At 35.6% G+C, this 12,679-nt stretch overlaps 1 protein-coding gene across 1 annotated transcript; it reads left to right on the forward strand.

Moving 5' to 3' along the window:
* Positions 1–333: 333 nt before the first annotated feature.
* LOC107793778 (zinc finger CCCH domain-containing protein 14) lies at positions 334–11,425 on the forward strand. The gene is made up of 3 exons (XM_016616216.2): positions 334–557; positions 1,925–1,985; positions 10,344–11,425. The coding sequence occupies exons 1-3, from the start codon at positions 476–478 to the stop codon at positions 11,092–11,094; spliced, it is 894 nt and encodes a 297-aa protein (XP_016471702.1). The 5' UTR covers positions 334–475; the 3' UTR covers positions 11,095–11,425.
* Positions 11,426–12,679: the final 1,254 nt, after the last annotated feature.

Raw genomic sequence — 12,679 nt, forward strand, 5'->3', positions numbered from 1 at the left:
CTTTTGATACATGAAAGCCAAAAAATAAATAAGAAACGCCCAATATTATTGATTTTGACTCATATTTGGAGCCACATAAACAAATGAATGATTCAATTATATTCTTAAACTATTAATTGGTTGATACACTCTTGGTAATAATATAATGTTAACCTATCAATAATAAAAAATGGGCAAATATACACTTAAATAGTGTAATTACTATAGTACATATCCGACAAATCACAAATGTCAGATTATATTAGGACCTTTTAGGGTGCACGTGATTTTTTTTTTTTTTTTTCCGACATTTTTCTGGAAAGTTACATCAACCGCATCAATCTCACTCTTTTACCACATCCGCGCCCAACACAAACAGTCCTCCCTCTCTTTCTCTCTCACTCATGCTCACAACCCTTAATCTTCTCTTCTCTGCAAATCTAGGGTTTCGATCTCCTTTTCTTTTGCGACTACGAGTACTTCTGCTGCTTCATTAATGGAGTTTGGAGGTGATAGAAAAAGAGGAAGGCCACATGGCCCTATTAATGGCAATGGTACTTTTAAGAAATCTAAGCAAGGTACTTATTATCTTTCTTTTTCTTGCTAAATACCTTTTGCATTTCATCCTCTCTTTTTTTCTAATCTTTGTTTACTTGCATATTGTTGGCTTCGTTACTTGTTATCTATACGTGCTGTCAATCTAGGGTTTTGCTAATTTTACTTCTCCCTTTTATTTGGAATTTAATATATATCAATTTTTGTTGACATTTTATCCTTTTCTCGTTGTCTCTATTTGCGTTTATTTTGTGTTTTTTAATTCCGAAACAAGTAATGGTGTGGATTAATAGGGTTGTTTTCGACTCATGTATTTTATGGCTGTGGTGATTGAAAATTTCTAAGTAGTGGTCGCAAAGACAGTTACATCAAAGTGTAAAGTTTGAATAGTTAAATGAATTAAGTTTTTAAAGTTTTTTAAATGTCTAACTTTTTAGCGATGAAAGAGTGTCTTATAAAGTATACAACAACAGTATATTCCCACGAGGGGGGAGTGTCTTATAAAGTATGATAGTTAAAATCGTTTGCAGTCACCCATGGTGTGGCTTAGTGGTCACTGAAGTGGGTGCAAATTCCAACGGAGAAAAAATAGGTGATTTATGGTGGGAGGTGTCAGGCACCTGGTGGAATAGTCAAGACGCATGTAAGATGGCCCGAACACCACAATTTTTTAAAAAAGAAAAAGAAAAATTGTTTACAGTAGAGGGAACAATTGTCATATAAAATTTGCTAAGTTAAATCTGAAACAAATGGTAGTAAAATAGTTTATCACGATCGAGCTGAATTTTTTTGTTTTCTTGTGAGAAAGAGAGGAGAACCTAATTCCTTCTTGCGTTTCTCTTTTGTTTTTTTATACCTCCAAGAAGATAGGTTTTAGTATTTGCTTCTATGTATTCAGAAATTTTTGCTGGAGTTCTCCAAAAAAATTGTGGAAGTTATTTGTAAAAAAGGGTCTGGTAGATATTCTCCAAAAAAAAAAAGGGTCTGTTAGATGATATGTACATTGTATATGACATTGAATTTTCTTGTCGGCCAAGTTTGTCCTGGTAAATTGCCGTGAACAATATATTCTATGTTCACCTCTAAAAGAATTAGAGTTTGAAGAGTTCAAGTGCAAGTTGTTCTGTGTCTAAAAAAAGAACTTACCAAAAAAGTCTAAGTTCTTGTTTCTGGAGAAAGATAAAACCTGGTTATACTTTAAAAGTTTACGAGACAAACTTAAGGATTTAGTTTAATTTGTAATGGTTTTCATCATTCTCCTTGGTTTTATATTGATCTGAAAAAGTTGTACTTTGCTGATCATGTAAATGAGTGATAATAGATGTTTTTCAAATAGATGGATAATATCACAAATTTAACTGGAAAACAATTGATTAATGTTATGCAACAGAACTGGAGTCAATTCCAACTGGTATAGGAAGCAAATTGAAGCCGTGCACAAAGTTTTTCAGGTTACAATCTTAACTCATCTAAAATAAGTACTTTAAGTGTAGTTTATTATATTTCTAACTTCTTAAATTTTAATCAAGGGTATTTATGTAGTTATTCCAGTTATTCAAATCCTTTTCGGACTAATGGATTGGTCATCCAAGGTTATGTTACAGGGATAATAGTTAAGTTGAAAACAGTTGTTGAAAGGAAATGCGATGATTTTGATATGACGTTGAACTAGCAACTTGTTCAGAGTTTATAATCAAAAAAGCTGATCAGCAGGAGGAAAACTTCTGCTGCCTTTAAATAAGCCAGTATAATGACTCTGCTACACTCAATCATGTTAGCAAGTAAATGCAGTGCAAACTTAGCTATATATTTTTGTGAGAACCTTTGGTGAGTCAATCTGGTAATAACATTGTGATGATGCGGCAGATAGATGAATTGGTCTTTCATATGATTATTAGGCTGTTCTCTCCTCCTAAGTGACTTTTCTTGACATTGAACAATTCTGTAGTTTGCAATCAAATTGATATGTTGGTACTTCAAGGGTTTGGGTGGGCCGGGAGTGTTATATTGGTAAAGTTTTTAGAATAGCTAAGCATCTTGATATGAGAAGTCTTTTCAAGCAATCTAAGTTATAGTTTGCCTAATCTCTTTTCAAGCAATCTAAGTTGTATTTTTGGCTTCTCCTATTCTCTAATGTATGACGTGAACCTAATCTTTCTGCATAGGCTTCTGGGTGGTTGTGATGATCTAGCTGTTATGTGGGAAGATTTTGCATTGGTTAGTCTCATTGATGAATTAGGCAAATGTTGTTGCATGAGGTGATTTTATAAAGTCAATTTGTACTTTAAGGATCAACGCATGAAGGCTAAGAAATAAAAAGAAGGAGAAAGCACAATGTCTGGAAAATCGAATATGGACCTTACTACATGTCATTTTACTTGGTGGGAACATAACCTGTTGGGCACAAAACATGTGTTTTGTGATCATTCAAGTAAATTACGAGCCAATTACTGCATCTCAAGAATCACTTATCTTGTGAAGCAAACATGTTTAAGCGCGCGCACACACACATATATATAAATATAATATTGTGTTTAAAGACTCCATGAATCACCAAATCTAAGAGATAGAGTGTATACTTCATCCTGTAGAATATGTTTCATGTTTGGTTAAAAGCGTCTCAAGCATGTCCAAAATGATAAAATCTTGAACCTTTTCAAGAGTGTTCATGCGTCTCAGGTGACTTCTGCTAGCTGCCTTCCCACTCCATTATGCTACTTTGTTTGTTCTAAACCTTCTCCTCTTGGCCTACTAGGTCTCAATTGCTTAATGGATCCCGGCTATTGGAATGTTTCTGGCTAACTAGTTAAGAGAACTATTTCTTCAAAGAGTTTTATGAATGGATGGGGTAACAAACATTTTCTTTGGTTTCACTGTAACTTGTATAAGATTTGTTTGACACCAAGATATACCATCCAAAGTAATGCGATCCCTACCTATTGGTTGGAAATAAATAAATTCATTGGTTAACTTGATTCTTTTGATGTACCTATTTCTATCTACAAGATGAGGCGTGATATGTCTCTATTGGTAGTATGAGGCACCATTCAGTTTTTGGCCTTTTGTGTAAATTCACAAAAGGACATTCCTTTTATTTTATTTTATTGATCAGTTATTTTTGAGATGGAGAGGAACTCAAAATGATGAGATCACTACATACATATTAACACATAGCTCGAGACGTCATATAAGATACCGAAGCCCCAAGGTAACTATTTTGCATCTTCTTGATGCTATCAATGAAACCAATTACTTCAAGAAAAAAAAAGATACCGAAGCCCCAAGGGTTTAGTTCAAGTGGCGAAGGTTGAAGGATCTGTGATTTAGGTCACATGTTCGAGCCCTGCGCCATGCGAACTAAGCCTGGTTTTTAAGTGGAGAAGGGTAGAGGGAGGAGCCCATTATCCCCAAGTTTTGAAGGCTGCTGTTGGCCCAAAGGGTTTTCCTTAGATGGATCACGGATTTCTCGGTCATAAAAAAAAATAGCCTTAGTACAAAGATTGGAGCATATTCAGTGCTCCTTGATGAGTCAAGTTACTAGAAAAAATCATGTGGACTGAAGAAAAGTTTGAAGAAAGGATTAAGGGGTGCTCTGTGTTTTTTGAGATCTATGGTTTATGTTAAGAGGCATTAAGTTAATTGTGCAGGATGAACGTGATTTCAGATGTATTTATATGGTTAAGCCTTAAATGAGATTATGAGGTTAAAATAGTTATCATATATTTTGTTGGTCAAAGGTGTACTTTTGGTTGGAGGCTATGGTCATGTTTGATCACAGATGGCCTTTTTTAAATGGTAGCATGAACTGAAGTTTTCCTAAATTTGTAATGTTTTAGAAAAGTGCCATTGATATAATCTTGCTGGTATACATAATAATGCCTAATTCGAGAATTATGTCATATACGATGGCGAACTACACGGTTTGGCGCATATGTTCAGTTCTCCTTGATGAGTCAAGTTACTAGAAGAAATCATGTGGACTGAAGAAATGTTTTAAGATTAGGATAGGATGCTGCTCTGTTTATATTAAGAGGCACTAAAGTTAATTGTGCAAGAGATTGTGAGGTCAGAGTCGTCAGACATATCTATATGGTTAAGCCATGTAATGTGATCACGAGGTTAAAATAGTTATCAAAGATTTTATTGGTCAAATGTCTATTTTTGGTTGGAGGCTATATTCATGTTGGATTATAGATGCCCTTTTTCTAATGGTAGCATGCACTGCATCATTAGAAGAGTGTCATTGATATAATCTTGCTGATAATTCACCTTACATATCAAAAAGGTTGTAATTTGCTGATAATTTTTTTCGGTTCTCTCTTCTTTATCAAAAAAAATTGTTGCTTTAAAAATAGTACCTGTGAAATCTCTATCTGCATGTTTGGATGTAACACCATTGGTCAGAAAAGCAGTTTTAGTTGAAGTTGTCGCTGGTGAAAAACAACTTTCATTTTGCTTAGTTGTCATAGCCTGTTTTGCTGTAAGAGTCAACCAACCATCCTACGTAGATTCTTTCAAAAGCTCAAATACTAGTCTGATTTGATTCTAGGGTCTTTTACCTATGTGGCTGTTTCTCTGTTGGAAAAAGGGGTTATGATTGCCTTCGTTTAGACTTTAGAGATAGAAAAGAGCCCTAAACTTCCAGTTGTCATTGTATTAGTAAGTCATAATGCAGAGGTCTGGGATCCATTTTCTGTTTAAATCAGGAAAGGTTGGTTGTTACACATGATGCTTCTGAAGATTGAAGAGTATAACACCTAGTCATATAACTAGTGGAGTTTTATGAAGTAATACATAATTGGTTATATTGCATATATGCTATGATTGCAAGTTTGCAGCAATTTTATGAGCTTAAAGCCTTTGTTTTAAGGCGCAAGAAATCTGAAAAGATGTTTAGGGTGGATTTAAGTAGGACACTGGTTAGTTTAGCTGGTAACTTGAAAACAGAACTTTGATTGATAGTTTGAGATTCTGCTTTTGCTATGGAGCTGGTTAAAGCATAGATGAAAGTGGATATAATAGTTGGATTTACTTGTATGATTAGAGGGTGGTCTAAAAGAGCTTCAGAAGTATCCCTACTTTATCAGTGACTAAATTGAGACAGAAGTAATAAGCTCTGGCTTTTTCTCTGCTACAGGCACCAAACTGTGAGAAGAATTTACTGGTGCCTTGTTTTGGGCCTATTGAAGAGTACATGTTTGACATGAACCAGGTACCACGTTTCAATATATTTCTTCTGTGGCTGTTTTGGTGAATTGTGCTATGTGCAGAGAAATTCCCTTCAGTCATTTGATAAGAAAGATCCCAGATGCATATTATTTTTTGGAAGGAGAATATTACCAAATTCTTCTGGTTAGATGATTGTTATTCTCATTCAGTAAATTGTGAAGGGGTAGGAAATTCAAACTTGAAGTTGTCCGTAGAGGTAAAGTGCATGGTTGATATCTTTCATCAAAAGATAGGAAGGACCTCATTTTTTCTAGTTGGCTGAATGTGTATAAGATGTTTGGTTGCTTCATAGCAATACACTTTGTATCTTTGTATTTGTTGAACTGTTAGGAATAGAAAAATCGGTAGGTGCAGTTTTAAATCTTGCCATTGAGCATGTTTTCTCTGATTCTGTTTTAACTGAAACTTGATGATCTTGGAGATACTCTGACAATTGCGAAGAAGAGTCAATTGTAGTATTCTGAAAATGAATGTTTGATGGTTATGACATTTCTCTCTGTAGATGCTAGATATGATGACACCGTAATTGGTCTTTAAACTTTATTCACTTATGTGGCAATGCTGGGGAAAGTAGTGAAATGGCATTTTAGATCTTCAAGTCCTCTTTTATCCCCTTTTTGGTGCATTATAATGCCATGATTGATATCTGGGAAAACCTTTTCTTTCGAGTCTTATCAGGTATTTTTGTTGTTTGAAGAATTTACCTTGCAACTAAAGTTTGTACGCAGACTTTTCCACCTTAATTTTCTTTCAATTCAGTTATTTAGACCAAAAGTCGAATAGAAAGAAGCAGCCTGGTGTGTTGTAAGCTAACATAAAATTTTCGCTTGACTTTAGATCCTTTTTTTCTGGGGCCGGGGGGTTGGTGAAGTAGGATCTTTCAACCGAAAGGCAGTGAAGAAATATCTAGTGTGCGCCGAAGAGAAGCTTGCATACAGTTTTCATTTTATTGAAATAAGAATCCCTGCCTTCTTTTCCGTTACTTCGTTATTCTTTTCATATAAGTTATCTTTTCATGACACTTGTTAAGTGATTCCCTTCAGATGCCTTAGAATTGATGGGTGTATTCAAAAGATAGAAACGTCACCAGTTTCTTCTAGTCGGCTGATTGTGTATAAAATGTTTGGTTGCTTCACAGCAATAAGCTCTGTATCTTGTTTTATTGAACAGGTTGTGCATAGATAAGAAAAATAGGTAATCTTTTGTGGTGCAATTCTGGAATTTGCTACTGAGAATCTGACAAGTGACTTACAAAACGAATAAAAAGAATCTGACAAGTCCGAAGAGTCAATTTTGGACAATATGAAACTAAACATCTGATTATTATATTACATATGATATGATTGCACTCAAAATTTTGGTATTTAAATTTAATTTAAAATTGCGTAGTAACTCTGAGAATGGGAATGAAATGACGTTTTCGATATTCAATTCCTCATTCTACTTATTAAAAAAAGATATTCAATTCCCCCCTCCTTGGTGCATAAAGCATACCATGATACCATAATGGGAAACCTTCTCCATTGAGTAGTCTTAGAATTGCTATGCTGTTCTTATTTGAGGAATTTCCCCTCCAACTGGAGTTTGTACCATTGATCTCAATTTCCTTGTCGTTCAGTTGTTTAAACCAAAAGTCGAGTGGAATTGGACAGGCTGTGCTTGTAACACGAAATTGACATTCTTCTGTCATTTCTGAATACTTTATGAATGTTGGAACTATAACAAGAAGTGGTTTGGATGATCATAAAAGGAAGTGTTTGGTGATATGTATGAGAGAATTAGATTGTTATGAATTATGTGTGAGGAATTCTTAGATCTTAAACACTAACTTCATTGTATCCGAGGTTTATACATCGTCTTTCCCAAGTTGAAAGTTTTTAGTTAGCTGGACAAATAATCAGTATGATCTGTGTTGATCTCTGATACTTAGATGTGGATTTGTGGAGAAAAGTGCAACATTAAGGGTAACATCTTCCTGGAAATTTGTAAACCAGCTTATGGTTACAAAAGTAGTATACATCTGCTTTGCTGTTCTATTCCATTCTGAAATTGTGGTCATGATCGCTCAACGCACCGGAGATTACATTTCTCTTGCTACACTCACAGACTATTACTATAGTTTATAAAATCTGTATGGTTATTTCATGTAGTAATACATTTACTGGAGACTTGGAATGAGGACGCATTCATAGATACTGTGTGAAGGTGCGACATTTATGTGATAGTGGTGGAAAAAGACCATATACGTGATGATTGGCATTTTGCTGTACTGGTGTCAATGAATCACTGTTGCTTTTGGTTCATGGGTAGAGATTTGTCTCAAGGAATAAATTTTGGATGTTGGCTCTTAAGTCTCATTTTCCTTTGAGGTGATATGAACGGAGGATCTTCAAGGAGATGAGATGTTAGTGAGAAAATTTCAATGCTTCTTGTTGCAAAGTGTTTTCTTTTCTTATGCAAGGGACACCTGAGCCATTTAATTTATACCAAGATGATTTACGTTCTGATTTTTTGGCTGCCTGAGGATGTTGATCGTTATACGAAGATGATTAGTTTCTAATTTTAGCTGCCATTGTATGTTGATGGTCTTTTAACTGTAAAGTCTGGTGGGAGGTTCTGAATTGGTTTGGAATACCGTGGTTATGCTGAGTTCAGTAAAGGGGGCATTGCATAGCTGGAGTTTCAAAAGGAGAAAGAGAAGACCCAGGGCATGTGATATAGCCCCATTAGCTCTGATGTTTGTTGTGTAGAAGAAGAGGAATAGGACAACATGTGAAGGGGTCGATAGTGAGTTTGCACAGATGAGGGGCAGCCTCTTGTTTCTAGTTTCTTTTTGGTGCACCCATGAGGTCCTTGTTCGTATAGACGAGTAGGTAACATTTGTAGAGAACCATATTTTGGTGTAGGTTTCTCTACTTCTTGGTAGACTACTTGTATACGGTGTTTCGCCGAGGGCATGTGATATAGCCCCATTAGCTCTGATGTTTGTTGTGTAGAAGAAGAGGAATGGGACAACGTGTGAAGGGGTCGATAGTGAGTTTGCACAGATGAGGGGCAGCCTCTTGTTTCTAGTTTCTTTTTGGTGCACCCATGAGGTCCTTGATCGTATAGACGAGTAGGTAACATTTGTAGAGAACCATATTTTGGTGTAGGTTTCTCTACTTCTTGGTATACTACTTGTATACGGTGTTTCGCCGAGGACTGAACATTAATAAAATTCTTTACCTTATCAAAAAAAATAAAAATGTAAAGTCTGTTTTAACTTTTATGAAAAGAAAAAATCCTTATCCATTTGAGAGAAGTTTCCAAAGGAAACAAAAACTCTGTCTCCAATTTTTTTTGTTTGGGTTGAGGTGATTTATATTAGGTTTAGCTTAAGCTTTTCGAGCATTTAGATATGAGAATTGTCCTTTCTTCATCCTTTAAGCTGTAAAATAATTTTGATGAAATAAGATTCTTCATTGCAGGCATCATGAAGATGCAAAGCTACAAAAAAGATGAGTTAGCTCCCTTACAACAAAAAACCTTATTCTGCTCAGGGAGCTAACCACAAAAACAAAAGTAAACACATAACTGGGCTAAGCTAGAGTAAGCGAGCCAATGAAGTCTAGGAGGGGAACTACATTATTTACAGGGGTTAGAGAGCTCCAACTAAATAGGTGCACAAGGCATTTGGCTTTGAGAGTATGGATAGGAGTTGAAATGCCATCAAACCATCTGCGATTCCTTCCTTGCCAAAGCCACCAAAAAATCTTGTTGGGATCATCTTCCTGACTTTCTTGATGGGCCTGTTAACTTTCCAATTGTTCCAACCTTCCACTGCCTCCCTGATACCCCAAGCTGTAAAATATTTTTAATAGGCTAAAGTTTGACCGGTCCTTAAACGATGTCATGAGAAAGTGACTAACGATATTTTGAGATATCATCTTTCTGGAGATATTGCTAGGCAAATAGCTAGAAGATTTGTGCTCAGCTTATTTTAGTATTTTGTATTTCTTGTCAAAATCTTGTGCAGAAGTGAATATGCAATGTGTGGATTTCAAGAAATATGTGAGCATGTTACTTTACAATTAATTGGTTCTTGTCTAGTAAAAAGACATGCTTGATCACTTTTTGGTTCATGTGAAATTACCCTTTTTTTGATTCCTATCAACTTTCTTTCCTCTTGATAAGCAAGTGTTGGGCAATTTTAAAAATTGACATGCAAAAGAGCTCTAGGGACTCGTAATTTTGAGTAGTAATGTGCAGTTAACATCGTAGACGAGTCCTGCAATGTGGTGTTCTTTGTGTTTCTTAATGTATCAGAGTTTGAATTTTGGAGATTTTAGTTGGATATCATGTTCTTTTATGATAACAAAGAGGTTTTGTAGAGTGTTTTTGCTTGTCAAACGCCTTAATCAAGAAATTAAAAGATCGAGCCATATTCAAGATATGTGAAGAAACTGGGAGCTGCTGTATGACTTAAGCTTTCGCTGTTATTGATCTTCTTGCTGATAAGCTTGACTCTAATGGTTCACGATGGCAACTTTGTTTTTCCAACTTACTAGTTGAATTAATGTATTAATTTGATTTTTCTGCAGTACTTCGGGATGCCCATTTGGGGAAGGATGCCACTTCTTGCATTATGTGCCTGGAGGCCTTAAAGCTGTAACTCAATTGCTTGGCAGCAACCCAGCTCTTCCAGCAGCTTCTAGAAATTCAATAGCTCCACTGTCTTTCCCTGATGGATCATCTCCTCCAGCTGTTAAGACTCGTCTCTGCAACAAATTCAACACTGCTGAAGGTTGCAAATTTGGTGACAAATGTAATTTTGCCCATGGTGAGTGGGAGCTCGGCAAGCCAATGGCTCCATTGCATGAGGAGTCCCGTGGTATGTTCCAGACTCATGGAAGGTATGGTAGTCGACCAGAGACTACTCCTGCAGGCTTTGGAGCAGCTGCCAGCTTTGGGTCTTCTGCGACTGCTAAGATCAGTGTAGATGCCTCTCTTGCCGGACCTATTATTGGAAAGGGTGGTGTCAACTCAAAGCAAATAAGCCGTGTGACTGGAGTCAAATTTTCCATTAGGGATCATGAGTCGGATCCTAACTTGAGGAATATTGAACTTGAAGGTACAATTGATCAGATTGGACAAGCCAGTCAAATGGTTCGTGAGCTTATTCAGAGCGTTACAGCAAAATCTGCGGCACCCCTGATGAAGAATCCCAGCTCCACTGCAACAAGCAACTTTAAAACAAAAATTTGTGAGAACTTTGCTAAAGGGTCGTGCACTTTTGGAGAAAGGTGCCACTTTGCACATGGAGCAGAAGAATTGCGTAGATCAGGTCCATGAGCTTTGCAGTATTTACCATTAGGGGGTATTATCTTTTTGGCTGTTATCTGTTTTTATCTGGGTTTGTGAAAATACTACATAGGTGTTTTTTGCCATTTGGCGTCTCTTGGTTTATGAGGCTTGTAGTTAGATCTTTAATGTGCTGCTTTCTCATGACTTCGTTGCGTTTATCTGTTTGCTGTTCTTTTAATCATAACCTAGTTACTGTTATTGATATGGAATTGTAGTATGTTTTGCTGGAACTTTGTGAGTCTCGAACAATGTGTGCTTTGTGTATGTTTCTTTTGCGTACATTAACTCAGAGGGACATACTGCTGGAAAATTGTGTCAACCACTTGGTCAAGTTCTAATCCTTTGTTTTACAGTTCAATTGTTTGCTATCTACATTTGGCCTCATTAGGGATCCGGGATGACTTTTCTAGTGTCTGCTGATTTAATTCTGCGATCGAGGTATGTGATAAAGAGGGAAAAGCATGGATTTTAAGAGATGAGAAAAGGAGTTTGAGTATAAGTTTTGTGTTTAAATTAACAGTTAAGAATTCAGGAGACCTAATCCTGAATTTCTAATTAGCAGTTCAAATATTTGGGATACTAAGTTGTGAATTCCAAAATAGAAATACAAAAATTTAGGATACTTAATCTTGAAGTTTGGGTGACTTGCTTGATCTTTAAATACATTGGATATTGTGAATATATTGTAAACATGCGTAAACGTGGCTAATGGTGCACTCTTACATTTAACAGTACTCTTTATTGAAAGAAAATCTGATAACATAATAAAAGTCTTTCATAATAGGTATTTAAAAGCATTTATTTATTTAAACAATGCTTATATGAAACTGAGTTTATGTATCATGTTTCTGTTATTGACACTAGAACTGTTTCTAAAACTGATAAAGAAACATATCTCAAATGATTCAGTCAAACACTAATTATTACGTACCTATCTAAAATACTTCTCTAAAAATTTCTTTTTACAAAAACGTTTCCTTAAAATAAAACGATTTTAAAAGGTTGACCAAATGGGCAATAAGTGGAGAAAATCATTTAAAACTCTTTTTTCATCTCTAAAGAGTAAGGTTATGTGTTCTTTCAAATATAAGATATATTTAAACGTCTCTCAAGTTGTATGTTTATAATTTTTTTGTTAATATCTCTTTTATCGTCTCTAACTCTATAAAAAAGAGACAAAGAAGACTTGATGCCAAATATTATGCCAAGATAAGAGAATTGATAGCGTTTAGGGGTCGTTTGGTAAGCAGACTAATTTATCTCGGGATAATAATCCTAGGACTATAATTCCTGGACTATTTTATCCTCTCTTAGAGATAGAGTAAAATAATCCCAAGCTTGATGGGATAAGGTGGTATATCCAGTATTAAGTCTGAGTTTAAATTTATTCCATGTTTGGTTGATGGTATAAATTTATTCTATCAACTAAATATGGTATAAATTTAATACCTTACCTTATCCCACCTTATCTCGCGTACCAAACGGACCTGGAGTAGGATAGGATGAGGTGGTAATGTTCAAACCTCACAAAAGAAGTATTGTTACTTGTTATATCTGAAGTATTGTTACTTGT

This window comes from Nicotiana tabacum, chromosome 22 (assembly GCF_000715075.1).
Source record: "Nicotiana tabacum cultivar K326 chromosome 22, ASM71507v2, whole genome shotgun sequence".
Taxonomy (NCBI): domain Eukaryota; kingdom Viridiplantae; phylum Streptophyta; class Magnoliopsida; order Solanales; family Solanaceae; genus Nicotiana; species Nicotiana tabacum.

Bases quoted from the DNA above. Each gene is read 5' to 3' on its own strand.
- LOC107793778 (XM_016616216.2), top strand. From the start codon at position 476: ATGGAGTTTGGAGGTGATAGAAAAAGAGGAAGGCCACATGGCCCTATT. The intron at 558-1,924 runs GTACTTATTATC...GTTATGCAACAG, and splicing joins TTTTAAGAAATCTAAGCAAG to AACTGGAGTCAATTCCAACT. The intron at 1,986-10,343 runs GTTACAATCTTA...ATTTTTCTGCAG, and splicing joins CCGTGCACAAAGTTTTTCAG to TACTTCGGGATGCCCATTTG.